We start from the raw sequence: 27,334 nt of genomic DNA on the forward strand, positions 1-27,334 counted from the left end.
ACGATGGAAACTTTTGCACACCCCTAACGAATAATTAACTCTTGTCTACCGAAGATAGAGAAAGTTTAAGAATCGTGTGGTGGCATGTCGCGTATGCAAAGTTGGAAGATAAACCACAGGTGGACGTGTACCTCTCTGGATAACCGGTTTCTCGATGTCTAGAAATTTCTATGCCCTTTTCGATATTTTTCGTTCGCAGCTTCCTATTTTTAGCGCGGCAGTCGAACGGCGGGGATACTGGTAGAGAAAAATTGTTGCGTCGAGCGCGCGTCCATTGTTGATTTTACAAAATTCTCTAAACGAGGCGGGTATTTTTGTTCCTAGGGGACAGAACCGTGAAGAGGGGGTGGATAGGAACGCGCGGTTGATAGATTTCGAAGCGTGCCGCCGTGTAATGATTTGTTTTTCTGAATTTCGAGCGCACTGCATTTTTCCGCGAATTTATTAAAGGGCCGCGCGAGCGCGCGGGGGTAGGGGGCGGGGGTTCGAGGACGCGTGATGCGCGTTTAATTGAAAAAGCTGGCCACGGTGGACCGGTGTGTGTTCAGCGTTAAATAATTGTTGTGTTTTTCAACGCGACGGAAGAACGTAATTTCGGGCGTGGTGAACGAACGGAAAAAATGCAGTCGCGCTCAATATTTGCGGATTTCCCGGTTAAAACGATAATTCTGACCGTACTGATTTTTAACACCGAGCACGCGTGACGCGTGTCCTCCGGACTATGCTCGACGCGTTCCTCTGGAATGGCGGAAATCTTAATCGATTTTATCGTTGTTATCATTATCTTGTTTAATAACATCTAAAATATATATATCATTTGTCATTGTATACGATATTTTTAAGATAATGTGATCCCTGGTGGTATGCTACATAGATAGGTTAGTGGTCGTTTATGTTGTAAGGGTAAGACAACGGTGAACCGGGATCCGGCGTGCGAGGGTTGAACTCGAAACACAAGACTCGATAACGCGAACGAGATTCGATCCGTCGGAATTCGGTTCGACTAAGGAATCTCGATAGACGGGATCGCGCACGCGCAAATAACCATGGGAGATAAACACCCGAAAGCATATAGGGGTGAAAGACACACGCGCGAGTAACTCGGATAACAAACAAGGTGTGCACAATCTGAAGTAGAACGATAGCACGGTCCGGCGATCGTTTCGGAACGGTCGTCTGCCACGGATGATCTTTCCCGCCCCTCCGACGGTTCCTCTGCCCCACCACGGGCACACACCACCCGCCGGAGCATGGGCAGGAACCCTCTCCTCCGCAACCCTCGCGGCATGGCCCTGCTCGACCGAACGAACGAGAGAACCCTTCCTCCCTGCCTCCAGAGCGCCTACGCCTCCCGCGTTGCCCCGGCAACCCCGGCTTGGGGTTGGCCTCCGCCTCCTCCGTGCACCACGGCTCCATTCACCACCTCCCCCACCCTCTGGGCTCTTTCTCCTCCAACTTCTCCTCGTTCTCCGACCGAGAGACTATCGCGGTCCTCTTTCGTCCCGCGATCGGTCCGCTCGCTCTCGCGGACCGCTGGCTTCGACTCGGCCCGTCCCTCCTCCACCCACCGCCACCCTCTCGGCGCAGTTCTTCGCTCTTCCGCAATCCTCGTTTCGACCTCGTCTCGACTCCAATCTCCCACGGAGCGAGCGAGAGAACCAGCGAACGACGAGACCGTCGCGAGCGATCGGTGCACCAGGGAAACAGTGACGACGAAACAAGTGGGGGACGAACGAGGGTAGGAAGGAAAGGAAGGTCGAGGGAGGATTTTGGCTGCTCTGGAAGCCAACCGGATTAACGTATCTCGAATAATTCATGCATACTCGCCTGGGTAGCAAGAAAACCCGTCCGCGTTCCATGGACCGGGCCAATTTCAACTTGGCCTCGGTCGCGCAGGGCTGACTCTATCTATGGCGAAGACGCGTCGTCCGCTCCATCCACCGGCGACCCGCGTTCCCGCTCTATTGAGAAAATAATATCGATCGGGGGTGGCTGCAACCCCTCCGGGAACCAAGGTGAGAATTTTAGCGTCCACGTAACTCCTCTCTCTCTCGCCCCCTTTTCGCCTGGGACGACGATGCACAGTTAGGCGACGAACACGGGGGGTGGAAGGACGGAAATCGGGAAGGAAAGTCGAATGGGCAAATTGGGATTGTTAACGTGCGACGAATGCGTAAGTTGGAAACGAGGGGTTTGCACCGGCACGGCTCGAAACGCGTCAAGGGTGAAGTAATGACACTTTTAGAGGGTACGGACGAACCTATATATTCTAACGTACTTTTCTTGCAAATCTTTATTGATCTTGGCACGTAGGAAATTCTACCTGTTTTGGCGGTAATAATTTCGTGCTAAACCAGAGTTTTTAACAGCATTCTACTACCTGCAACAGAAGGATAATAAACGTACCTTAACAACAGATGCACAGGGGTAAACGAACATATTTATTGGCGCGTCTGTCGACAGGAGCGAGTTGACCAAGGTCTCCTTGTCTACGAACCACCCGAGCGAATCGAGTTTTCACGTGTGTAAACTCCGGCAGAAAAGAGGGCGCGTAGCTGATCGGGGGTTCGTTTCAGATCCGCGTCAGCCTGTACCCCAGAAAACGACAACCCTCTTAACGTCGCCGAGGTGACTCTTACGATGTTACGTGGCTGGTACGACAAATGCGAGGAGAGGTTCCTGCGCAGCTTTTTCCATCCCCGGAATAGGGTGAATCGAATTGTCGCCGCGTAAGAGGCTGAACGACGTTCGGATTCGATCTTCCGGATGGAGACGTCGCGCGTGTGTAGCCGTTCCCGAGCCGCGAAAGGGAAACATTGTCTTTTTCTTCGAAGAGGGTTAAATCGATGGTAAACTCTTCGTGGGTGGTCGACTGAAACGAAGATCTCGCGACTTCGATATTCGCTATACGAGACACTAACGCGATACTATTGTTTATTAGAGAAGCGAGACGAATTCTATCCGATATTACTTAAAAATTATGCAAAATAATTACGCTTATCCGGGGAGGTGATTTCTGCTAATTGAACCGAGGGGAGGGAGAAGGGACGAGCGTAAACGAGATAACGCCAAATGTTTTATTTCAATTAACAATCGATAACGGTCGGTGTCAAGTTTTGTTTGCCAAGCTCGCTGCAAGATTTCCAAGAATTGGCGGTAAAGTGAACTAAAGTTTGATTACTAAAGCGGACACTATTGTACTAACCTGCCTGGTGTAATGGCTACATTAGCTCTCCCCATTTTCCTTGCAAACGTAAGCGTTTACCTAGACTTTGTTACAACAGAACTTTGTTTCGAAAATTCGATAATAATTTCAAGTCGTAAGTCGAGAATTGTTTCCCGGACGTTCAGGTATGTGTATATTGTGCGACGACGGTGGAAACATAATAATTTCGCAATAACCGGTCGTTTTTGCGCGATAAAACGTACGAGTATCTATAGTGGAACTCTGTTGTTAATTTTGTGCTGTCGATACGCGGCGGTCGGAACGGACAGAATGGAAAAAGGGCTCGGTGCGAGCGATCGAGCGGCCGTGTAGATAGCCGATCGCCGTCTTTGAAACACTTTTATTCGGGTCACCGGCGGTACATGGAAAAGCTCTCTGTATCGGGGTATGACCACGCGGATTGACGGCGTTCCGGGACAGATAACCCAATTAAAAGTTCCACGGGCCCGCGAGACTGCACGCATCGGGGCTGGGCAAAGAAAACGCGCGCAACACGTCATTCGGATACAACGTTTCCCGTTTACCACTTTCCCCCGGCTTAAAATCGTTAGTCAGAAACGAGTACGGCCAGTTTCCTTCTCGGGCTATGGACTCTGTGAACGCGGCGCAGGGGCTCTCAACTATTTTTTTTTTCTCCCTTCCCTACGATTATTTTCCTTTCGATCGCGCGCGAGCACTTTCCTTTTGGACACGGCCTATCGCATACGCGAAACGAAAGATCGTTACGTATCGTCTCGATAGTGCGTCGGTGTTTTCGATACTCTCGATGTTGTAACGGATAATCGAAGATCGAAAGGACAGGCAATAATTAAACTCTGCGTCCCGCCGTTGGAAAGTTACGAACGCGGCGACCGAAACGTCTTAGGCTCGCGATATCTCGGAAACTACAAATAAAAGTCATCGAAATCGGTGGGAAGTTTTTCGTATTTTAAAGCGTCTCCGGTTAAACTAAACGTTCCTCGATAAGACCTTTGCACGTAAGAAAATACCAGTCGTTTGTGGGCAGTTTTCGGAGGCACATTTCCCTGAGCCAGTATGTAGGTGATGCGAGCGCGTGGCAGGTCGCAGGAAAGACGCGCGCGTCGCGACGCGTCGGTTTAGATCGAACCGCGACGCGAACCCGTCGGTATGCGAGCCTAGAAATTCCGGGCGCGGAGGAGACAAACGCACACCGGAAAGTAATCACGCATACGGTGCTGGGCTACAGAGACCGATCGATTAGCCTTTATCCCCGCGGTACGTACGCGCCTGCCGCCGCGCACCGCAACTACGTGACAAATATTATCGCGATCGACCGACCAGCTGCGTTTGATGTGGACGCGTTTATGAAATGCCGACACGCCGATAATCATGCGCGAGACCAGCGCCCAAGGCTAAAACCGATTTGCAATATTAAGCGGCTCCCACCGGGCACCATCCATAAACGAGTACAACATTTTTCGACTCTCCCCTAATTAATTGTGTGATCGAACGACTTCCAAGAGTATCGGCGACGCGTCAACGATCGCAGGCCTCCGTTTCCGTCTTCGTAACCTTCGTCGTTCGATGCTGCGAAGCTTTAAGAAACACGGATGTACGCACGAGTATCGACGATACTGAAACGTCGTTTAAAGACGCGTCGACATTCCTGGTTCGGATCTTTCGCTCCAGTTACGAAAAAAAGTCTCCGCGACGCCGAGAACTCTCTCCCGTGCAAATTGGAGCACCGATAAACGCTCCTCGGTCGATCGTCCCCTTTGCCAAGGGGACCGGACCGACCGTCTATTCCAGTAACTACGCTTCACGAGGCGCAGATACGTACAGTACCGTTTAGAAGCCGACGCGAACGATCGTTTCTCGTCTCCGTCCATAGATTGCGTTTCTTTACGACTCGTACGCGCCTTTTACGATGGGTCGCGTTACGCGAACGAGGGGTCGAAATTTTTATCGATCGGGCACCGAGCTCCTTTCGAAAGTTCATTTGCATTAGCTCTTCCAATAACACCGTGATCGTGAGTGTACGATCAGAGCTGTACGCTTTTACTCCCTAGTAAAAATCCCGTTGCATCTTGCCGGCCAAAAATGAAAGTCGCGCTGTACCTAAAGGATTAAAAGTGGGTCATCGATTAGCACTCGGGACAACGACGTTAGAGGAATATGGTTCCTGGTTTGGTTCGATAAGCGAAGAACCCGATCTTGGAGCGTCGGTGAGTTGGTCGGGACCCGACAAAGGTTGAACCTCGTTCGTAACACAGAAGCGCCGCGCGTGGACGTTCTCGAACGAGGCGACCGTACACGGTCGCCGCTAGATACTGTCTCCGTCCCGCTCGTACGCGAGCGTGTCCGTTCCCTCCGCCTCCGCCTCCGCCTCTGCCTCCGTCTCCCTCAGCGTCGTCGTCCGCTCGGTTATCGTTCGTCTCTCTCGGTCCCGTGGCGCGCGCTCGCCCGTGTTCCCGTCCTCTCTGTCTAACTACACGACGTCCGCCGCCCGGCGCCCGCCACCCGCTGCCTCCACCCCCGCCGTCCGCCTCCACCGCTCTTCTCCCGTTGCCGCTGCCGCTCCCGCTCCCGTGGCATGCCAACCAACGAGCCGGGGCCGCTTTCGCTTTGTGCGCGCCGGGGCGGCGGTACATCAAAGCCTTCTAGTTCCCGCTCCGGCCTTTGACGGCTGCGTCGCGGCCGCTCGCTCAGTCATCGCTCGGTAGGCGAAGCCGGCACGCCGTGGATGAGCGGCCGCGCGCGCATCAAATCTACCCGAATCCGTAAGATTCGTGGCCCGAGAGATTCCTACCGTCACGGGATCTCCTTCCGGCCTCTTTACCGGACATCCGAGGTAACGATGTCTCCTCGTGGCAGCAAGTGCACGCGCGTCAACAAAGTGACTGCGAAGGAGCGGCCCGTGCGCGGCCATCGCAACCATCGTCGTGCAACCTCCAACGAAGCCACGGAGGACGTACAACGACCGTCGACCGTCGTCGAGTTCGCCGAGTCGAACGCTAGAGCAAAGGCGACAAAGACAACGACCACGACGACCACGTCGACCACGTCGACAACGACAACGGGCACGATCGGAACGAGTAAGTCTGCGGTGGCAGCGTGCGAGGGTCGATCGTCGTGGACGCCGCGCATGCGCCAATCCCTGGAGAGCGGCCTCGAGCCCCGTGAAAACGGCATCCTGGTGCAACGATGGCCGGCGAGACAACGTCGCCGCGATCGGATCGCTGCCGCCGCCGCCGCGTTCAAGAGGGATCGGCCGGTCGATGTCGGCCAACACGGAGACGTCGCCGTCTCCTCCTCGACGTCTCTGTCCTCGCCGGCCCTGTCCACGGCCTCGTCCACCGACGCGTCCTCCCGTCGTTCGACCTCCCCTCCATCGACCGTATCGTCGCCCGCGCGCTCAACCTCCTCGGCGTCCGCGTCCGCGATCTCTCGGGAGAAACCGCGACCGTTCGCCGAAAGAAGAGTCGTCGACGCGAGTCGGTACACCAGCGACCAGGACAGAATCAGAAAGCGGAAGCAGGAGAGACAGTGTTCGGGGAGGTCACGCGGCGCCAGGGACGCGACGACGGATAAAGCCTCGATCGCTACGCCGACACCGACGCCGACGTTGACCAGCTGCGCGCCAACCTCCTCCGCAATCTCCTCTTGTTCGCCGTTCTCCTCCTCTTCCGTTTCCACGACCTCCGACAAGGTGAACGATCATTCGGCTCGGTCGAGCGCCAGAAACTGTCCGTCCGCCGCGCACGCCTCAGCCATAGAGAGCCTGCGAACCGCCCTCGAGAGTTACGATCGCAGCAGAATCTACCTCGCACATGTGTCGTTCCTGGATTGGCGGGACCTGCCGGGACGACGCCGCGTCGCCAGCGCCGCGGCTCCCGACGCGGACCGAGTGTGGGTGGTGGGGGCCGCGGATCACGAGGGTCATCACAGAACGCGGTTGCTGGTAACCGGTCGTCACTGGCGACCGCGTTGCTTGAGACGGGTCAACATGTTGAGTCAGCCGGTTATCTACGCGGGCGGAGGCAGGGGTTCTCTGACCGTCGACCTATTTCTCTGGTGGTTTCATCGTGAGTTTGCCGTTACGGCGATGGCCATGCACCCCGACGGCGCTGTGCTGGTCGCGGAATGCGCCGATTACCTGCCGCCGGAAGCCGATTGCGTCACCGCGGACGGTATGGTCAGACTGTTCGTCGTACCGAAAGACTGTCTCGAGACGCGGATAGTCGTGAGGGAGTTGAGAGTACGACTCGCGATCGGGACTCTGTCCAGGACTTCGTACGACGTTTATCGCAGGCTCTCGAATCCCGTCGACGAAACCGATCCCCTGAACGCGTACCTGAAAAAGTTTACGCTCAAGGAGGCGTTCGCCGACCTCCATCGTGCTTGGCTGAGCGTCAGGTCCGAAACGTTCGCCAGGAGCTGGATCCTGCCGCCGAGCGACCGCGACGACGCCGCCTCCTCGACAGGATTCCAGCAGAATCATGCTCCGAGCTTGTCCTCGCGCGTTCACGCGTCCACCGATCAGGAGGACGACCGAATGTTGTTGCTCGAGCTTCAAACGTTGGCCAGGGAAGTAGGTCTGGAGGTCAGCGACGAGGAGCTGACCAAGTGGATACTCGACGAGGAGAGCGAGTTGGCGCTCTGCGTAAGGAAGAAGGAGTTCGAGGAGGGTCATTGCCGCGTCAAGATCGAGTCGGAGGAGAAGTGGGCCGATTACGAGCTCGGCGAGGAGGAAGAGGAGGAGGAAGAGGAAGAAGAGGAGCCAACCGCGGAAGAGAGTGTCGGTCTGCTGTCGAGGGTGTTGACTTGGATGGAAAGAGAGCCTCTCGATCCAGGACTATTGCTTGCCGTCAGATCGATGCGCGATACCGCCGCGCTCATGGTAAGCACCACCGACTGATAAGGAACAACCACTCGACCTATCGATCGTCGTCGCGCGACCCGAGTGCCCCTCGCAGGAAGAACGGGGTGGAGAGGAGGAGGGTCCCGACCTTGCGAGCTCTCGCGGACAGATTGAACTAATTCCGTCGACTGTCGCTCGACGGGGCAGGGTTCTTCTCCTCCTGGAAGGGTCGAAAGGGACGGAACGCGATGAGTCGCGCGAGAACGTTCAAGGGCCACTTGAATTCGGCGATACTGCGTCGTCGAGTCGACGGACGGAAAAGCCGAACGTACCCTCGAACGTTCGAGGAGCGCCCGCCGTCTTTGCAAATTAATGCTCGAGCTCCGTTCTCGATAAGCGCTCCCCTTTGAGGGTTTATCGAATTGTATATTATATTTCCTTCCACGGGCTTTTTAGTCCGTCGATCCGGTTTCCTTGCCTCCTGCCCTTTGCCCCGTATGAATCGAAACAAGGCCAACCGTCCAAGTTACGCAGGGAGGATAAAAATGTTACTCGAAGAATCGCAAACCGATACTTTAACCAGGCAGTCGAATCTATTGGAATGCACGAGCGAATCGCAACGAACACGTCCTGTTCGATCTTCGTCGTTTTTAATCCCTGGTTTTCAATCCATAAGATACGCTCCAACTTTGACAACAGGTTAAAAAGTATCGATCGTGGTCTAAAATATTGATCGTCAAAATATAAAATTGTTTTTCGAAAAATCATGGAGCGGCGCTGATCCGCGCGACGCTCGACACGTTAATTAGCAATTCTCTATAATGACATGATCGATCGAACGGTGAGACAAAAATATTAATTTACGCCGTCGGCGCGTCGTTCGGAAGCTTCCGGGGCATCGGTTAATTAATTGATATCCCGACGGACTGTTGATTACCTGGCTGCATTAACGGGGACATTAATCGACGCGGTATTAATTAATTATGTTCTCGATAACGATAATGCAACGATGACACGCGAGGCTATATTTAGTTTCGAAATAACAACGGACCGTGCTCGTTCTGGTTTCGTCGTCGTAATACGACGGTAACCTGAGCCTCGATCGAGAGTCGATCGGTAACCATAAGTTTGATTCTGTTTCCAGGCGACCAAGATGGGCTTAGCGGGGACGCATCCGAGCGGGTTGCCGTTCTTCTGCCCTAACGGAGACCATCTGACTCAACCACCGCCTGCCCATATGGGAATTCCACCGTACGGGACGTTGGATGCGGGCAAAGCGGCCGCAGCGGCCGGTGAGTACTGGTCATCAGGCACCCCTGGACAACCACCACCCACCCACCCTGATCACTGGAAACGTCTTCTCGCCGCGGCAGCCTCCACAGGTTAGCTCCTCCCCATGGTTCCTCGATTGCTCCTTAATCCTCGGATGTATCCTATTCCTTGGATCAAAGTCCATTCTTCGTTGAGCCACACGAGTTCACAAAATTTCATCTCTAACTTTCGAAAAATATGCCTCGACTAGCTGCTTGGAATCGGAGAATAGCTTAACCCTTTAACGGTCTAATAAACTGGCAACAAACAAACAGTCGACGTCGTACAAGATCAAACGACACCAAACCGTGTCTTTTTCTTCGGAAAGTAGAATACTACAGATAAAAAACCGAAAAGGCCTGTAGAAAGCGAAGCATGCGATAGCAAACTTTGATATCTGCGGTGGACTAAACGATTTCATTCGAGTGACGCTCGGAGTTAAACTGTCAAAGGGTTAAACGACCTTTGGTAACTGTGGTGACCCGCAACATACAATAATCAACAATTTATTTTACGCTACGTTCTACTACTCGCCAGCGATACCGATTTCACATGTATCTGTCCATCCCCACCAGGCACGGGTCGCCACAGTAACGACTTGAAAAAGTCGATGGTCGATGGTCGATGATCGTATGCGAGAAGGCATGTTTTTCAGAGACTGTTAAATAGAGCTCTCGATACACTCGGCTACAGGGGTAGAAAATAACCCGTTTTAACAGATCGTTTTAAACAGTCTTTTAATAGATCGCTATATTTGTTCCACCAACTGTAAAAATTGCGAAAAATTGTTGGCTCAACAAATTGGTGGCAGTAGCTAAGGTGGAGGTTGCTCTCACGTTTCCTGCGTTATGTTGTTACATTTAATCGATACCGCGAATTAATATACATCGAATTACTGTTCAGGTTTATTATTTATATGTGATTTCTGAATACGGATTCGCGGTATTTAACCATAGATTTTTCCTTGGTTCCTTTGAATATCGATACCTTTGAAATATTATGCTCCTGCCGAAACGATGAAAAACAAATTGTTCGGTTTGCCTCTTTCGATCTAAATACACTTTTTCATAATTTTATATTTAAGCGAAACGCATCGTTTTCGTTCCAAAGTGAAACTGGTATACCCACCAGTGCTGACAATCCAGAATTCAAAAACAGAGAAATTTAATTTGCTTGTGTTTTCACGCTCGATCGATCCGGGCTATCAAATTTAATTTTTGTTAATGAACTTTTGTTAATGAATATCCGCGTACATATCCTTTCTAAACGTGTGCAAAGGGTTGAAAAAGATTCTACGTATTAGGTTGGTGCATTTCAGAATCTATCGTTGAGAACCTAATAACAACACGCGTATGCTATTTTTTCTCCAAGAGTATCTATACTCGTCCAGTGACTTAGAAACGACAGAAGATTGGTCGTTCGATAAGTCATCCACGTGATAAGTTGTTCGCTTAGAACGAACAAGAATTTACAATCGATACGACGATGCATTTATTTGTCGTAGCGTCGGTACGATGATTATACAACTGTTGAATGTGCGAGATACATACTCCTCACACCGTGATCCTCATCGATCGAATTAATAATTTTTTAACCAAGTTGAGTCGTCGACGCGAAGGGGAATATTGACAAGCATTGCGAATTATAATTGACACAAAGTACCTATATACCTACCTTCTTTCTAATAGAGCAACAAGGTCTGTTCGCGACGACTCTCGTCGCGTATCATTTCGCTGTATCGATCCGCGCGAACATCGACATCATCCCCGTCATACGCCAGCACTATAAACACATTTTGTCTGCGGCTAAGCTCGGCTGAATAACAAACCGTCGCGAACTGTTGCATCGATTCGGGAATCTAATGCATGCGTATAATCTCTGGACAATGGTCGCGCTTCGAGCAGAAACGTTGGAAGAAAATGAAACGCGGGACTTTCCAAGAATTTTCAATTTCAATTCCAGGGTGGCGTTTCGATTCCACCCAGGTGTCAGCCTCTCCCTTACGGTTTAGAATCGGCTTCTCGACCGATAAGACACCGGGGCTTGGAAACTACCTATTATAGGTTTGGGTTCTTGAGACTTCGTGTACTTTTCATGAAAATAATAATAGTAATATGTAGTGCGGAGCTTCCGTGGTGGTCTCTTTAGATATTAAAGAGTCATGGTCGTTCGTTGTTGGTAGCCGTGCAAACATTGATATTCCTACGGGGTTCTAATTGAAGGAATATTTCTTATCGAGTCAAGAGTCTGAGCCCCGATGCTGGTGCGGCTCGAACGTAGATGTGGAGAGGACGAGGCGTCCCCAGAGGGAGGACAGAGACAGAGACAGACCGAAGAGTTAAGGGAAAAGGAGAGAGGGTGAGAACGGAAGCGGTGGTGGGATAAGAGAGAGAAGAGAGGCTCGCGAACTGGCGTCAAGTAGGAGAATAAGAGGAGGACTCACCATTAGGCTAATCAGCCAGGCATGCAGCCTCCCTCTGGCGCCGGGTCAAGGGGGTTTCAACCCGCCTCTCTATTTCTACAGCTTCTCTCCTTCCTACCCTCGTTACACCCGCCCCCGAGACCGCCTCCCCTGACAAACGGAACCCCTTGCTATCAACTCTACAGCCAGTGTGGATTAACAATCGATGACCGATGTAGCTTCCGATGTATTAAAAGATTTCGCGACGGTTCGACCAGCAGGACGTTTCCACGAGGGTTCGTTGATAACTAAGATCCCCAACAACAAGCCATTGTGCGAGTAATGGGGGAGGGAAACAAACGTTAACCTGCATTCGGTAGCCTCGAGCGATTAATCCCAAATGTGCAAACTGTCCCTTGCGTACCAAATTATCGATTATTATCAATTGAAAGATCGATGCTTCCCTCTAAACGCAGATGCATGGGATCGCGTAGAGATGCTGCTATCGATATATCTACACCGAAGAAACAACGAGGAACCTTTGATGAACAAATATTTCGCAAAAACTTTTCGTCAATGATTCCGTTACTTTTGGTCCATGGCCTACTTGGACCCAACGACGATCGAAGAAGCCCAGGATTTTCGGTGTCGATAACTCTAATTACGCTCCATTAATCCGAGGATCCTGGCAATAAAATCTTGAAAAGGGAAGGATTCTAATTCGGTTGGCGAGGCATCGTCGGTTATCGTCGTCGGGGCTAGCTCTCGAAAGGCTCCGGGTATCGTTTCACCGACGCGGAGTCACGGCCGGGAGACTTTGGACGTGTTTGCGCGCGCGCTATCTTTGTCTCCTCTCTTGCCTCGGGCCTCCCTGCTGCTGATCCCCCTCCCTCCGGTCCTTGCCCTCACCCTCGCCCTCGCCCTCGCCTTCGCCCTCGCCCCCGCCTCCGCCTCCGTAGAGTTCCCTCGGTCCCTGGAATATGTAGATGGGGTTGATAGCGTTTATGCACGACTACGAGTTCGTGCGGCGGCTCGGGTTCTTTGTCTTGCAAACGAGCGAGCATTTTATCCACCCCGTTCGCCCGCGCGGACCCTTCGGCTTCCTTCCTCCACCCTGGGCTCGAGCTTCACCCTCTTCCCCTCCGTCGCTCACCGAGCGATACCGTTCTCTGTCTTTCCATCGTCTCTTGTTCCTGTTCGCCAGCCACCCACTTGCCCAAGACCACCGCCACCTCTGCCATCCCTTCCCCTTTCTCCTTCAAATCTCTCCCCTTCTTTCTCGTTCTCCACCGTCTTGGTTACTGGCCTGTCTCTCTCCCTCCGGTTCTCGCCTTCTCTTCCGTTTCCTTCGTTTCCCTTATCCTCCTCGGAGTTTCCACGGGCTTCAACCCCCCCGCGTCTACGCGATGTCGGCCCACTCGCGCGCCACTCTCTCGCTTCCACGAATATATTTCTAATTAGCTCCACTTTTCGATCTCCGCCGCGTGTTTGTTTCAGGGTTCCATGGAAGAGGAGACGAGCCGGGGCGGGGGTGGGGAGGGGGACGACGACGAAGGTTAGAGTACGGAGGGGTTGAACGGAGAGAAACGAGGATCTCGACGTTTCGCCGGAACCCCGCCATTGATCCGCTTAATTTTCCTTTTCTTTCGCCAACCCCGCGAGACTGTCCTCCTTTTTCACGGCGATCGCGAGACCGGTCTTCCTAGATTCGTTTTTTCCTTGCCGTTACCCCTCGTTCCCCGTTTGTATTTAAGTACAATTCACAAAAATTCGTAATGAAAATTTCGGAGAATAACGAACGAGTATGGACAGATATTTTCTCGGATATATTTACAGCGATCCCGACGAGTTGTGATTCAATGAAATTGACATTTGCATGTTTAATTAACACGTTGAGTGCCGGAACATTTCGGTGAAATACAACCTGGAAAATTATCGACGATTTCAATGTTTCGAATTTAAGTCGAATTATTTTTCAGTGTGTGTATATCAGTAATAGGTATATGTATCTATGAAATTTTGTTCAGTTTCTCAAAATAAATAGTACGAAAGCTTTCATAACGTGGGGCTGTCATAGCGATAACCGTACTTTGTTTGCATCCCCCGTCGCATGAAAGCGACCAGCTGCGATCCTTCCAACGCGTAATCCTCGACAAGAGCAGATTCTTTGATCGTTGTGGTCGTTAGGAACGATCGTTTGGTCATCTCTATAGAGGTTTTCTCGTATCGTATCCTGGCGCCGCCGTAAATACTCTTTCCCTTCCGTTCGAGTGTTAAAATACCACTCGATCCTCTCCGTTTAGGAGCTTCTGATGTAACGGGGGTGGAACTCGAGGAGTCGAGATGTCGAGACCTAACCCACAAACGAAACGAGGTTTAGATTCCGTACTTGAAGTTGACGATTTCGAAACAAATAATTTTCACCGAATCGTGCTCCGTTTCGTAAATCATCCCTTTGTCTAATTTCTCCCCCCAGAAGGACCGTGTTTCATCCCTCGTCGAGACACGCGTGGCTCTTCTTCACGGCTGGAAACCACAGCCGAGTACATGCTAGCGACGATAGCTCTCTAATAGAGCGAAATAGACGCGGTGATAGCGGGCCGTGGTATTCGCTGCGGGGGAAAAAGTCGAAAACTATCCAAGTCGTCGACCGAAGGGAAGGAAAGGAACAGAGGCGGCGGGACGGAAAGGGGGTGGGGGGTGGAAAGACAGAGAATATCGCGGTGTACGGAACACCGGGAGCTCGAGTTGTTCGAGAATAAAAGAGTAATTTTCCGGGTGGTGAGACCCCGATAATGGGGTTGCAGACTGCCGAGTCGACTGGAAAGTGATTAAGCACACATGACGGAGCTCGCGGACTCGCCAGGATATTACGAGCCACCCCTTTCGACTCACCTCTGCCATCCTTCTGCCCTCCGACCTCCGTACGTCACGGTTCCCTTATATTGTATAATACATATATATCATCCGCCTTCTTCTGCTCTCTACCACGGATTGTACTTTCTAATTCTCGTCCCTTACCTTATTCGTACACGGTATCGGACAGATAACGACCCTTTCCTGCGTTCGCGAGACTACCAACCCCTTTCGCCCGTCACTCTCCACCCTGTTGCCAGTCCCGATATCGACTCGTCGTCTTCTCTTCCCTTCCGGGCTTTGATTCTTCCGGTTCCAGGTACTTCGGAGTCGCTCACCCCCCCCCCATACAGAATAGACATAAATCGATTTTGACGTTTGTTCGTCGAGAAAGTTGAATTTCGAAAACGATCGAAAGGAAAGAAAAAATCTTATCAATTTGACTCGTCGATACGATTCGATACGAAAAGAAGTATTTAATTGGGCAGTGTCGGATGTGTCAACCAATTGCCCGCGAAGCAACGAAAGGGTAGGTAAAATCGGTCCACGAAACCTGCCCCCCCGGGGTCTTTCCTCGCTTCTCATTCCGAGAATCGAGCTAGAAACGGGGCTCTCGGGCCGAGACCGATCTCTTTACGGTTCAGCGATAGACGGTCGTTATCCATGGGTGGCCCGAAGTGGCCCTATCGTGGAAAACCACGCGTTGACCGATTTCAAGCGACGAACATAGAAGGGTGGCGCAGAGGAACACGCCTCCGGGACATATTCAACCGCGAAACGCAAAAAGGAGCACCAGACGAGTAGAGAAGCAGCAACAAGGGAGGGGGGGGGGGGCAGGGGACGAAAGTGAAAAGAGAGTCCATCCAGTCCGTCCGTGCGCCACAACGAACGATATGGAAAGAGAAGCGACACTGGAGGGAGAAGTATTGGCCTCGTCAAGCGGTTTCAGGCTTGCCGATATTCCGGTAGCTTCTCGTCGACCCTTATGAAGCCAATTACACTTCGCCTCGCCAAAGGCGCAGCACCCCACTTACAACGGCATCCGACGGTTTCTGGGAGCTCTTCGGGACGCGATCGGCTCCACAGCACGTACCGGTTATATTAGATATCGCTACTATAAAAGCTGATGCGTGTACAGGGTGTACGGCCACCCCTGGGAAAAATTTTAATGGGAGATTCTAGAGACCAAAATAAGACGGAAATGAAGAATATCAATTTGTTGATCGAGGCTTCGTTAAGAAGTTTTCTATAGGGTGTCGAACAAATTTATTAAAAATGAAAAACGAATTTTTAAGACAAAATCGACAGGGGGTAGGTGCCTAAATTTTTCGACGAAAAAGAAAAATTTCAAATCGTTCTGGAAAAATTATTTTCGATTGCAGGGGTCAATTACAATCATTTTTGGTGAATAGACATATCCCCGAAATCCTACCCACTTTCTAGAAAAAAATTCGAGAAGATGTGAAATTTTTCGACGAAATTAAAAAATTTCAAATCATACTAAAAAAATTATATTTAGTTACAGGTGTCAATTACAATCATTTTTGGTCATTAGACATACCCTCGAAATCCTACCCACTTTCGAGGAAAAAATTCGAGAAGATGTGAAATTTTTCGACGAAATTAAAAAATTTCAAATCATACTAAAAAAATTATATTTAGTTACAGGTGTCAATTACAATCATTTTTGGTCATTAGACATACCCTCGAAATCCTACCCACTTTCGAGAAAAAAATTCATGAAAGTGTGAAATTTTTCGACGGAAAAAAAAATTTCAAATCGTTCTGGAAAAATTATTTTCGGTTGCAGGGGTCAATTACAATCATTTTTGGTGAATAGACATACCCCGAAATCCTATCCACTTTCGAGGAAAAAATTCGAGAAGATGTGAAATTTTTCGACGAAATTAAAAAATTTCAAATCATACTAAAAAAATTATATTTAGTTACAGGTGTCAATTACAATCATTTTTGGTCATTAGACATACCCTCGAAATCCTACCCACTTTCGAGAAAAAAATTCATGAAAGTGTGAAATTTTTCGACGGAAAAAAAAATTTCAAATCGTTCTGGAAAAATTATTTTCGATTGCAGGGGTCAATTACAATCATTTTTGGTGAATAGACATACCCTCGAAATCCTACCCACTTTCGAGGAAAAAATTCATGAATGTGTGAAATTTTTCAACGGGAAAAAAAATTTCAAATCGTTCTGGAAAAATTATTTTCGATTGCAGGGATCAATTACAATCATTTTTGGTGAATAGACATACCCTCGAAATCCTACTCAGTTTCGAGAAAAAAATTCATGAAAGTGTGAAATTTTTCGACGGAAAAAAAAATTTCAAATCGTTCTGGAAAAATTATTTTCGATTGCAGGGGTCAATTACAATCATTTTTGGTGAATAGACATACCCTCGAAATCCTACCCACTTTCGAGGAAAAAATTCATGAATGTGTGAAATTTTTCAACGGGAAAAAAAATTTCAAATCGTTCTGGAAAAATTATTTTCGATTGCAGGGATCAATTACAATCATTTTTGGTGAATAGACATACCCTCGAAATCCTACTCACTTTCGAGGAAAAAATTCGAGAAGATGTGAAATTTTTCGACGAAATTAAAAAATTTCAAATCATACTAAAAAAATTATATTTAATTACAGGTGTCAATTACAATCATTTTTGGTCATTAGACATACCCTCGAAATCCTACCCACTTTCGAGAAGAAAATTCATGAAAGTGTGAAATGTTTCGACGGAAAAAAAAATTTCAAATCGTTCTGGAAAAATTATTTTCGATTGCAGGGGTCAATTACAATCATTTTTGGTGAATAGACATAGCCCCGAATTCCTGCGCATTTTCGAGAAAAAAATTCAGTACGGTCGGAACTTTAAACGTTAATAACTTTCTAACGAAATCTCCATCAACAAATTGGTATTCTTTTCGTCTTATTTTGACCTCTAGAATCTTCCATAAAAATCTTTTTAAAACACCCTGTATAGCCCTTTTTTGTGACTTATTGCTAGAACGACCAAGATCAGATTTTCCCTTGAGTTCGGTGCCTGTACAATGTACCGATTTATAAATCGTTGCTCTCGATCAATAGTTAAGTAATAAAGTATCAAAGAAATATATATTAGGCAACCTATTAGTCACCGCAATTTTTACTTGGATAATCGATTCTTCCGAGTTACAAAGCCGTTGATAAACAGTTCTGCTAGCTTACTGTTAGCACTGATTCTTTATAACGCTCGGATTTGCGAACGTTTCGTACCGTGTGATCATGGAAAATAGTCGACGATCGATGCCCACTCGCCGGGTCATCCAGTTCGTGTTTGTAATGCAAACCATCCTGATATTAAACACATAATCCCGCTTTCCTCCGATCGAAGCGTCCTTCTTTGATCTCCCTCGTAATAATGTTTATTCTGTATCCGTCAATACGGGACCAACGAGTACGATGCTGACGGCGGAACATCGTATCGCGACAAACGAAGCTGATTCGTCAAAAAGCGTCGTAGGCAAATTGTGGTTGTTTCCTACGGCAACCATCCTCCCTATGTATAATTAACGATCACGACCGGAAACTCCAAATGCAATAATTAATCGCCTTATTACGGAAATAATCAGGACGATCGAATCGCTCAGTGCGACGTTACGTTGTACAGACGTCTAAAAATAGTTAAAAAACAGTTTTATTTATGACATTTGTAAGACTAAGCAGATCTCTACGCGTTTAGAAAATTCAAGCAGCATCCTCGTTTCTGTTCTAGGTCTGACGAGGGCGCCGATGTATCCCTTCTCCACGGGTCAATATCCGTACCCCATGCTTAGCCCGGAAATGACGCAAGTCGCCGCTTCCTGGTAAGTCGTCGGGCGCTTTCGCCGATTGAAAAACGTCACTGGCAAAATAGCCGGATAATGAATCGCATCTTTGTCTTCCGAGGGTTTTTCAAGCGGATCGATCCACCGCGGCGGTTACTCGACGTCTCACGGATAAAAGAACCGATTAACTCGGCGAACGAGGTCTGGAACCGGGGCGCGTGCGCGTACAAAAGACTCGAATTACGATTTTTCCAACGTTTATTCCCAGTTTAATCCAGGGTCCGTTAATCTCGTTGCACTTTCCCGCGCGACCCGAAATTCGGGCTTCGCGATCAGTCGATGGACCGATTTACACGTGAAACGTCCGATCTTCCGCGCTCGATCGGTCGTTGACCTTACCCCCACGCGTACCAACGATTCGATGCTATACACGACGCAGGATAAACGCGATTTTTATTTACTTCGAATTCCTTTTTCGAGCCCGGCTTGCCTGGCTCCCTTTCAGCCGATTTACCCGGCTTGCCGACTTGCACGCGCCATTCAGACGACGATCAACCGACGCGGAATAACGGCCACGGGCCGGCTGGGGACGGCTGTGGCCGCGAATACCCGATTCGGCGCTCGTATTTCTCGAGAAAATCACGCCGTCCCGCTCCGCGTCTCCTATTTGGTCATCCTCTCAGTTCCGGTCTATTAGATCGAGCACGACCACCATCGCCGTCGGCCGTTATCGTCGTCCACCGGCCGCCATAACACACACCGAGCTCACGCACGGCCAGCATCGGGTCGCAGACCCTCCTCAGCCTCCCTCCTTGTTATTTGCTTTCTGCCCGAACCGCCCTAAATTGAGATTTTCCACGGACGATTAGGCACGTTCTTCTCAATTAGGAGGGGCGGCCCCGCTTGTTCTTTGCTTGAGTCTTTCCCGACGTCGCGACGAGGAAACGCCGGGGCGCGCGCTGCCCTCCAAGATGTCCGCGTTTCGGGGAGCTTTCCGACAGAGCGACGAAACGGCAAAAGATTGCGATAGGTCCGGAACCGCGTCGATCGCGAGGAGGCGGGCTTGATCGAATCTTATTGTGCGTTGCAATAGAGATTGGAACACGATTGAAAAACTCTTGAAAGCCTTGAAGGGATGTCGTAGGGTGTAATAAAGTTTGTTTTTTTTAACTCTCACGACAGCAACACAAGCACCAACGACGCATTGTTCTAGTCGATCGAGGAAATTTGACAGACACGCTCGGGCCAAAGATTTCCTTTGACGCGTCGTAATTTCGTTTTCAGGCATACACCAAGCATGTACCCTATCTCCCCGGCAAGCGCTGGCTTCCGAAGTCCGTACCCCACGAGTTTGCCCATCACAACTTCTAGTTTACCAAGGTTAGTAGGTGATCGAAGTCGGATTTGTCGAGTTTAGCTTGCGCCGAGAACTACGGTTCTAGTTGCATTCTACTCTATTCGGCGTTCGATCGGAGCTGCGCGCGATTAATTGCTATCGTTGAACGTTTCGATCAAGCTCCCGACGCCTATTCAAAAGCTCGCAATTACCAATTCTCGTTGTTTTCCAGCGATCTCTACCGGTTTTCGCCGACGGGTCTGATGCCTCCGCATCCGGGATTGAGTCCGCACGCGCACGCACTAACGTCCCACGCGCTAGTACCCTCGACGCCTAAAACGGACCATTCCAGCTTGGATCATAATCACAGGTTTGTTTTTTGTTTCTAGCAAGACACTATCGCACCTGGACCGTTCGATAGATATCGAACAGTCTCGTTTGGCGAATCCTACGTTCCTATCTCGCTTCCTGACCTTTCACCTTCCGTTAAAATTGTAACAGTCAAAGTTTATTTCTTTAAAATACTCGTGAAACGAGCCGATACGACGACGACTTCTAGGCGATAACGCGTGTACCTCGCAGGAGGGCTGGTAAACGTTAAAAGTAACAAAATGGTATCAAGAACGAATGGAGAGCGCCAGTCGATAATTCGCTGATGAATGCACGAGGACATCGGATATATCGGGCGATACGAAACGAAGGGCTGCGAAAGACTGCGCCCGATGATACAACAGGAAGTTTCTACTCGACCGTGGATCGGAAACGGAGGATCGTCTCAGTAAAGCAGAAACCATGCGAGAAATTTCAGAATCAAAGTACAGCATTAAGAACGAAATTGGCACGTATCTCAGGGGTACATTGTCCAATTAGTTCGATAGAAAATATTGCTAAACGACGAACTGAATGAATAAAGAAACGCAGTTAAGGTGGAAAGTAACCAAGAGGTCGAGAGTATAAAGTGCACGGCCGGTGGTTGAGCGTGTAACGTTTTACCGAACAGGGGAAGAACCTTGCATCGATAAAGGGAAACGTGTAACCGCGGCAGGGAGGAATCGTGGACGGTCCCGTCCGTTGATAAAGAAGCGTGGAGCGATCAGAGTTTGACGGGGTAGTTTCAGGGTCGACCATAGGGGGTAGCACGTCCCGGGGTATTCAACCCCTCGTGCAGTCGTTCCCCCTTCGCCGGCGAGCCGCGTATATAACACTTATTGAATGACTCTCTTCGCACAGCGTCTGCGCCTGCCGTCCGCCGCTGCCGCCGCCGCCACCGCCGCCACCGTCGCAGCCGCCGCCGGTTATGTATTGATCATTACCCTCTTAAACAGATTTCTAATTTGCATTAGTACCCGGCCGATCGCCTGGTCCGAACAGCGTATACAAAACCGCATGGTCGCGGTCGAGGTTTCTCCTTATTCGAGGCACGCGTACTATGGACGATCAGCTGGCTCGAGGATCGTTCTCGAGGCGGGGAGCATCGCGTGCGACGACGGGGACGCGTCGGGACGCCGCCGGCAGGCTTTTACGAGCGACGTAAACGGGACGCGGCGAGCCGTCGACGCCGAGGCACACACTCCGGTCGTCCATTTTGACCTTCGAGATCGAGCCACGTGCTTCGGTAAGGTGAGAACGTCGAATAGATACTGGAATTGGTCAAGCTAGAGCCGGATCGTCGGAAGAAAAGCTCCGTGAGGAGCGGGGATCGAAGGTGAAATCGACAGAGGAGGAGTGTTTTCTCAGGTCGATCGGGCTCACGTGTCGAGGAACGTGTTGTACGCGGCCGGTCGGATCTTCCCGGACACGCGGGAAGATCGATTATAAGGTGAACGAAGAACGAACGGGCAGCATCGCGAGTCAGGTCGGTTGGTTCGCGAGTGCAGCGCGATAACTGACGCCGATGGTAGCGCCACACGCAGCCCGCCAAAAAAAAGGAGCCATCACGCAGGGAAAGCAGAGAGAATGCAATCTTCACCCCCCACGCGCGAATTATACATCGCCGGATGGTAGGTAGGGTGTCGTTGCTGCGGAGCCATGAATCGCGATGATGGCCCCACGGTGCAGCCCTCCTCCCCGCCGCCCCTTCCGCACTCGCGGATAATCAATCGTCGTAACACCGCTCGGTGATTCCACCGACGCCAGGAACGACGCGTTTTCGCTGGATAACGAGATACAACACACGGTGGAACTCGGGGGGTTGACGGTGACGCGTGTCGTGCGGCGAAACGATGGACGAGAACTTGCCCAGCCAGCTTGCGAACCAAACAAAAGAAACCCAAGAGCATTTTTCTCGCTGAAGCGGAACCAGAGAAACAGAAAGAGAGAGAGATTGTGTAAGAGAGAGAGAGAATATCTCACGGAGAGCAGCACGCACGCGAAATGCTCGGCCCCGAGGACATTTTACTCTGCGATTCGTTTCGCTTCCAAAGGCCACCGCGATACGAAGCCATTAAGATCGAGGATGATGCGCGACGTGAACAGTGTTGTTTCGATTGGGTTTCCGAGTACGCGACCGCCGATTATGTCCTCCGGTGCACGCATACGGGCGTGTAGATGTACGCGCGTACGTGTACTGTTTACAACGGCGTGCAGCTACGATGGAACGCGCCAAGCTCGAACGCGATACGTAGATAAAGATAAAGCGACGCGACGATCCCGACCGTGAACGAGAGAATACGCCGTCCATCGAACGACCATGGGAACGACCGATAAATCGACGGTGCACCGTTGCTCGAATCGCGCCGATCGACGCGCGAACCTTCCTTCGTCTTTGAAACTAAATTCGAGCAGAGAGCTCGAATAGAGAGAGAAAGAAGAGAGCACGCGCGATTATTCGATGGATCGACACGAATCGTATCGGTGGGCATAAACGGACCCACCAAGTTTTCGGCGGGGTCCGCGTGCACCGGCGATGGAGCCCGAGTGTCTGGAACCATTGAACCTGGTGATTAAGAAAAACGAGATCGAGGAGTGCGAGCCAAACGCGGCCGAGGAGAACACCGGCAGCGAGGCATCGATCAACAGGATCGACGAGGAGAAGACCGAATCGAGGATCGAGGACAACATGACGTTGCTGCAGGAAGCGGTGAAAGCGAGCGAGGCCGGCGGCTTACCAGCCGCCGATCACAAGATCCTCACCGCGCTCTACATGAGCAGCCTGATGCAAATGTCGCACATGACCATCCCGAGGAGCGTCACGCCGCCCCCGTACACCGCCCAGCACAATTTCGTCCAGCTGTTGGCGATGGTCGAGGCGCGACACCGCATGTGGCAGCAGATGAACTGGCCCATGCCGCAGAACTTCCACAGGAACCCGATCACGCTGCCGCAACCCTACTTCGACGGCCCGACCTCCAATCTCACCGAGCAACTCTGCAACTCCCAAAATTCCGCGACGGCATATCCCCTGACCTGCACGAAACCCGACCAACCCTCCAACCACGACGCCAAACAGCCTTACTACAAACGGTAACGCCGATCGGCAACAAATTACAACCGCACGCGGCCCCCTCGACAAACTTCTAAACGTTCCGTTAACCGATCATTCCCAACGCTCCTCTTTCTTTAATCGAACTTTTCTCTTTCTATTCGCAGGTCTTCGGTCGACCAGAAGAACTCCTCGTCGTTGGTCGCGCCCGACAGCGGAAAAGGCGTGGACTCGTCGCAACAAAACAATCAAGGTAAGTTTATCCCTTTATTTCTCACTGTAGAATCCACCTCTCATACCATACGTCGATGATGTTTGCACAGATAAAAAGAAACCCCATATAAAAAAGCCTTTGAACGCATTTATGCTGTACATGAAGGAGATGAGGGCGAAGGTCGTGGCAGAGTGTACCTTAAAAGAGAGTGCTGCGATCAACCAAATATTAGGAAGACGAGTAAGTAATCGGCGTATTTTTCTTATCGATACACAAGCTTTATGACTGGAACGCTGTTACATCACGGCCTCGCGAAATCATCTGTTTCTTACCTTTGAAATGTTGCGCTCAGGATGCATACTTTATCTCGAGCACGCGTAATGTCTCTGTTATTTAGGATCTTACGAAGAACATTTCCAAGGGAAACGTCGCACGGTTCCGCAGGACCGATTTCTTTCAAGGTCGTTCAACGTCGTGACCTTTGGACGACCTCGAACACTAAATATCACGTTTTTGTACGTGTGTGAAACGAAACAAAAACGAACGCGTTCCAAGTGCAATTAGAACGATTATTTTTACATTGGAACCGTGCAATTGTTCCCTTGCGCGTTTCTTCGTATCGGTGTTACGCGTGCTCGAGATAAAAAATCGTCGTAGGTGTCGCGTCGCCCTGATGTAAAAGCAACTAGACACGTGCCAAAGTCAAGATTTTCTTCTGTTCTATTCTTTTCTTGTTTTTAAAAACCGCGTTGCCGTCGCTCGATACTGTGTACGACAAACCGATAATAAAATCAAGGAAAAATTTGCGTCGACGCCGTCGATCAGGAACCGATCGAACGATCGAGACGCTTTCCGTTTCTACGATCCACGATTGCGTTTTAAAACGAGGAAACACGAGTTCCAGTCTCGTCGGCTCGGAAGCAAAATGTTGACTTGGCGACCAAGAAACATCATCATCCCCAGAGACCCCGGCGCCATCGCAGGGCGTCTCCAAGGACGATCAGTAAAGTTGCATGCGTTTTAAAAGTATATTTTCATTGATCCGCGGATCAAAGTCGAGGCACTAACGTAAGTGTAAAAGAGAGAGCATCGTAGGTGGGATCTAAGGAAAATCTCAGCCGTAACGGGTGGGTTGGGCCGTCGATCGAGCGAGAGGGTTGGGCATATGGCGATGAGGGCAACCACGTCTCTTTCTGTTTGGCGTGTAAGAGGGTAGAAACCGGAAATGCAAAGGGAAAAAAATGTAATAATAAATTTCCAATTAAAAAAAAAAAAAAGAAGTACGCGAAAAGCGTGAAAAGGGACACGGTACACGGCTGAATACTGTGAAACTGTGAATCTGAATTTTGGGGGTATGACACGCAGTGGCACTCGCTAAGCCGGGAGGAGCAGGCGCGGTATTATGAGGCGGCCAGGCAGGAACGCCATCTCCATCAGCAACGATACCCCGGCTGGAGTGCCAGGGATAACTACGGATACGGCAGCAAGAAGAAGAAGAGGAAGAAAGAGCGCTCCGCAGATCCCACCGGAGGTACCACTTTCCAGTGCTAGAACAGCAGGCCCTTAATAATTCATTATAATAATTCATATAGATTACCTACTGGTTGATATTGAAACGATCAAAGTTTCTCTGTGCGTTTCATTTACTCTTTTTTTTTTTACAAATTTTTTTTTATTTTTTTTTTTTTTTTTTTTTTTTTGTTTCGTTTTGTCATTTATATTTGATTGATTGATTTTTATTATTGATTTCAATTCTGGCATTCACTCTTCGACGTGCGGACTTGTTTTCGATCGATGAATTAACACGACAGCTCGTCGAGCAGTCCGCGTGTACGCGTACGCGTACGCGTACACTGTTTCCGTTTTTTTCGACTTCGATTTGTATTGGATTATTGGATTGTCTGTTGGGGGAAATCTTTGCGGATTATTTATTGCGGCGCAGCAGAGGAAAAAACGGACTCTCGCGGCATGCGACGATTAACGCAGAATCTTTTTTTTGTATCTGGCCAAACTCCCTAAAGCGGTATCCGTTCACGTTAAAAAAAAAAATAAATAAATAAATAAAATAAAAAAAAGGAAAACGAAAAATGAAAAGTATGTTGCAAAGTGTACATCGTACGTAGATTCGACGATGACGACTCGATGCGAGAGCGAGGGCACGATGAGAGCCTTGGGTGCGGGATGTCTGCTAGAGGATCTACCCTCCGCACGAATTCCTCGATCGTTTCGAACGGGACTTACGCTCCTTCGTTTACTATACTCGACGTCGCACGGCGTACGAAAACTGTCATTTAGACGCGAAAAGCAACATTCCTACCGTAAAAATGGACAAACCCTCGCAAACCGATCTCTCTTGTCGATTATTAGAGCTGTTAACGTTACTTTTGCTTAATAATTTTTCTATTACCTTGTGTTATATGAAATTTAATTTATTTAATTGAGACAAGGGAAGAACTACAATTGTGATAAATGTTTCAGGGTTACGATACTGAATCTAAACTACAGGCTCGTCGTGGAATTTTTACCATTGATAATGATGGGAATTTTATCCTCATTTCTTAGACAAATGATAATCCAAGTGAATGAAATTTTTGCGTCTAAATCGATGTTTTTGAACACTGTCCGTCGTTTTGGATAATGTTGAGAAAAGGATAGCACTGCTGGCCTACTGTGCTCGTTTTTTAGCATCCTCTGAAACGGTGCTGTCCACGGAAAATCTCCGTACATTAATGTTTTCCTCTCTACGCGCTGTTTTATCGAAGAAATAGAGGGGCTGATTCTCTAAACTCCGAACCTTGTACCGGACAGCACTGCTCTAATTGCGACAACTATCAAAATTTACCATATTCGTGATAGATCATCGACGATTCAACGTTGCAAGATCCTCTCTGATTCATCAGAAACGATGACGATCGCAGAACGTTAATACGCTGGAAAAAAGTCTACTTTTCGAAACAGTCGAAGTTTTGTCGATCTTAAGAATGGGAACGTTTCGTTGGCGTGTCTATTTTATTGCCTTGCGTTTGCAAACAATGTAACGCACGGTATATAGAAATTCTCGAAACGATGGGGCAAGTCAAAAGGAGTAAATTTGAAACGAGCAATCCGAGGCTTCTTTTTCGAGGTACAATCAGTTCACGGGGGTGTTTTGTCCTAGTAGACTATTTCATATTTTATATAATTATATTTCGAGTGTTCACAGCATTTTTTATAGTATATAAACTCCGGGTTATTGAAATAGGTCCCGTTAAAAGAAAGTATCTCGTGATTCTAATCGTCCCGATAATTTGAAAGAAAAGAGAAAAAAGTGTTATCGTTAAAAAGGATGTAGTTGCAGCTAGCTCTTTTCACGTTTCAGGGCATTAAACAAAATAGTAATGGTAAATATTTTTTAATTGTTCTAGTTCGGGCAATAAAGGCACGTCTGCTGAAGATTTTTTTTAAATTTGAAGTCTATCTGCCATCTGAATTTTGAGATATCCTGTCGGACAATTCAAAGAATAAGGTTTCACTTGATAGCTGTCACTTGAAGGAAATGAAATTAAAAACAATCCACGGTGTCGTTTCTTACTAGTTTTATAGTCGCGTTCAAAGAGATTTTATTTAATAAGCAATCTTGTATCTCGGAAAGGAAGCCTTGGATTGCACGGTGATAAATGACTTTTAAAAATAATTTGCTCGCGTCGGCTTGTTCTATCGTTTGGATAACACGTCCTATGTATTTTGTCTGTGTATAAGTCGACCAAGAATGTTTGACGCTTGCGCGCGACGATCCTCTATCAGACACCCTGTACGAGATCTGAGTTCTTTGATAACCGACGATACGACGAATAGCGGTGCAACCGAGGGGGAGAGGAGAATCTAGGCTGTTCTTCTAGCACTTTAAACGGAAAGTAGGGACCCCAGTGTTTTAACGAAACG

The 27,334-nt window shown here is 49.2% G+C and overlaps 1 protein-coding gene across 8 annotated transcripts in view; it reads left to right on the plus strand.

The window, feature by feature from the left end:
- The window catches only part of LOC143345217 (protein pangolin, isoforms A/H/I/S-like), a 193,086-nt gene that overhangs the window by 150,779 nt on the left and 14,973 nt on the right, over window positions 1–27,334 (plus strand). For 3 of the 8 annotated variants that reach the window (XR_013080218.1, XM_076772103.1, XM_076772106.1), the window contains exons 1-8: window positions 5,923–8,087; window positions 9,193–9,430; window positions 18,391–18,481; window positions 19,727–19,822; window positions 20,011–20,148; window positions 23,367–23,452; window positions 23,523–23,653; window positions 24,779–24,944. Coding sequence is in view for 7 of the 8 variants with exons in the window: in XM_076772103.1 (XP_076628218.1) it covers window positions 5,931–8,087; window positions 9,193–9,430; window positions 18,391–18,481; window positions 19,727–19,822; window positions 20,011–20,148; window positions 23,367–23,452; window positions 23,523–23,653; window positions 24,779–24,944 (3,103 nt within the window). In the remaining variant the exon portion in view is untranslated. Of the gene's footprint in view, window positions 1–5,922; window positions 8,088–9,192; window positions 9,431–18,390; window positions 18,482–19,726; window positions 19,823–20,010; window positions 20,149–23,366; window positions 23,453–23,522; window positions 23,654–24,778; window positions 24,945–27,334 lie in introns of those variants that run through there. The other 5 variants (XM_076772104.1, XM_076772107.1, XM_076772105.1 and 2 more) reach the window with 4 other exon arrangements.

The sequence above is a fragment of the Colletes latitarsis genome, chromosome 9 (assembly GCF_051014445.1).
Source record: "Colletes latitarsis isolate SP2378_abdomen chromosome 9, iyColLati1, whole genome shotgun sequence".
Lineage (NCBI taxonomy): Eukaryota > Metazoa > Arthropoda > Insecta > Hymenoptera > Colletidae > Colletes > Colletes latitarsis.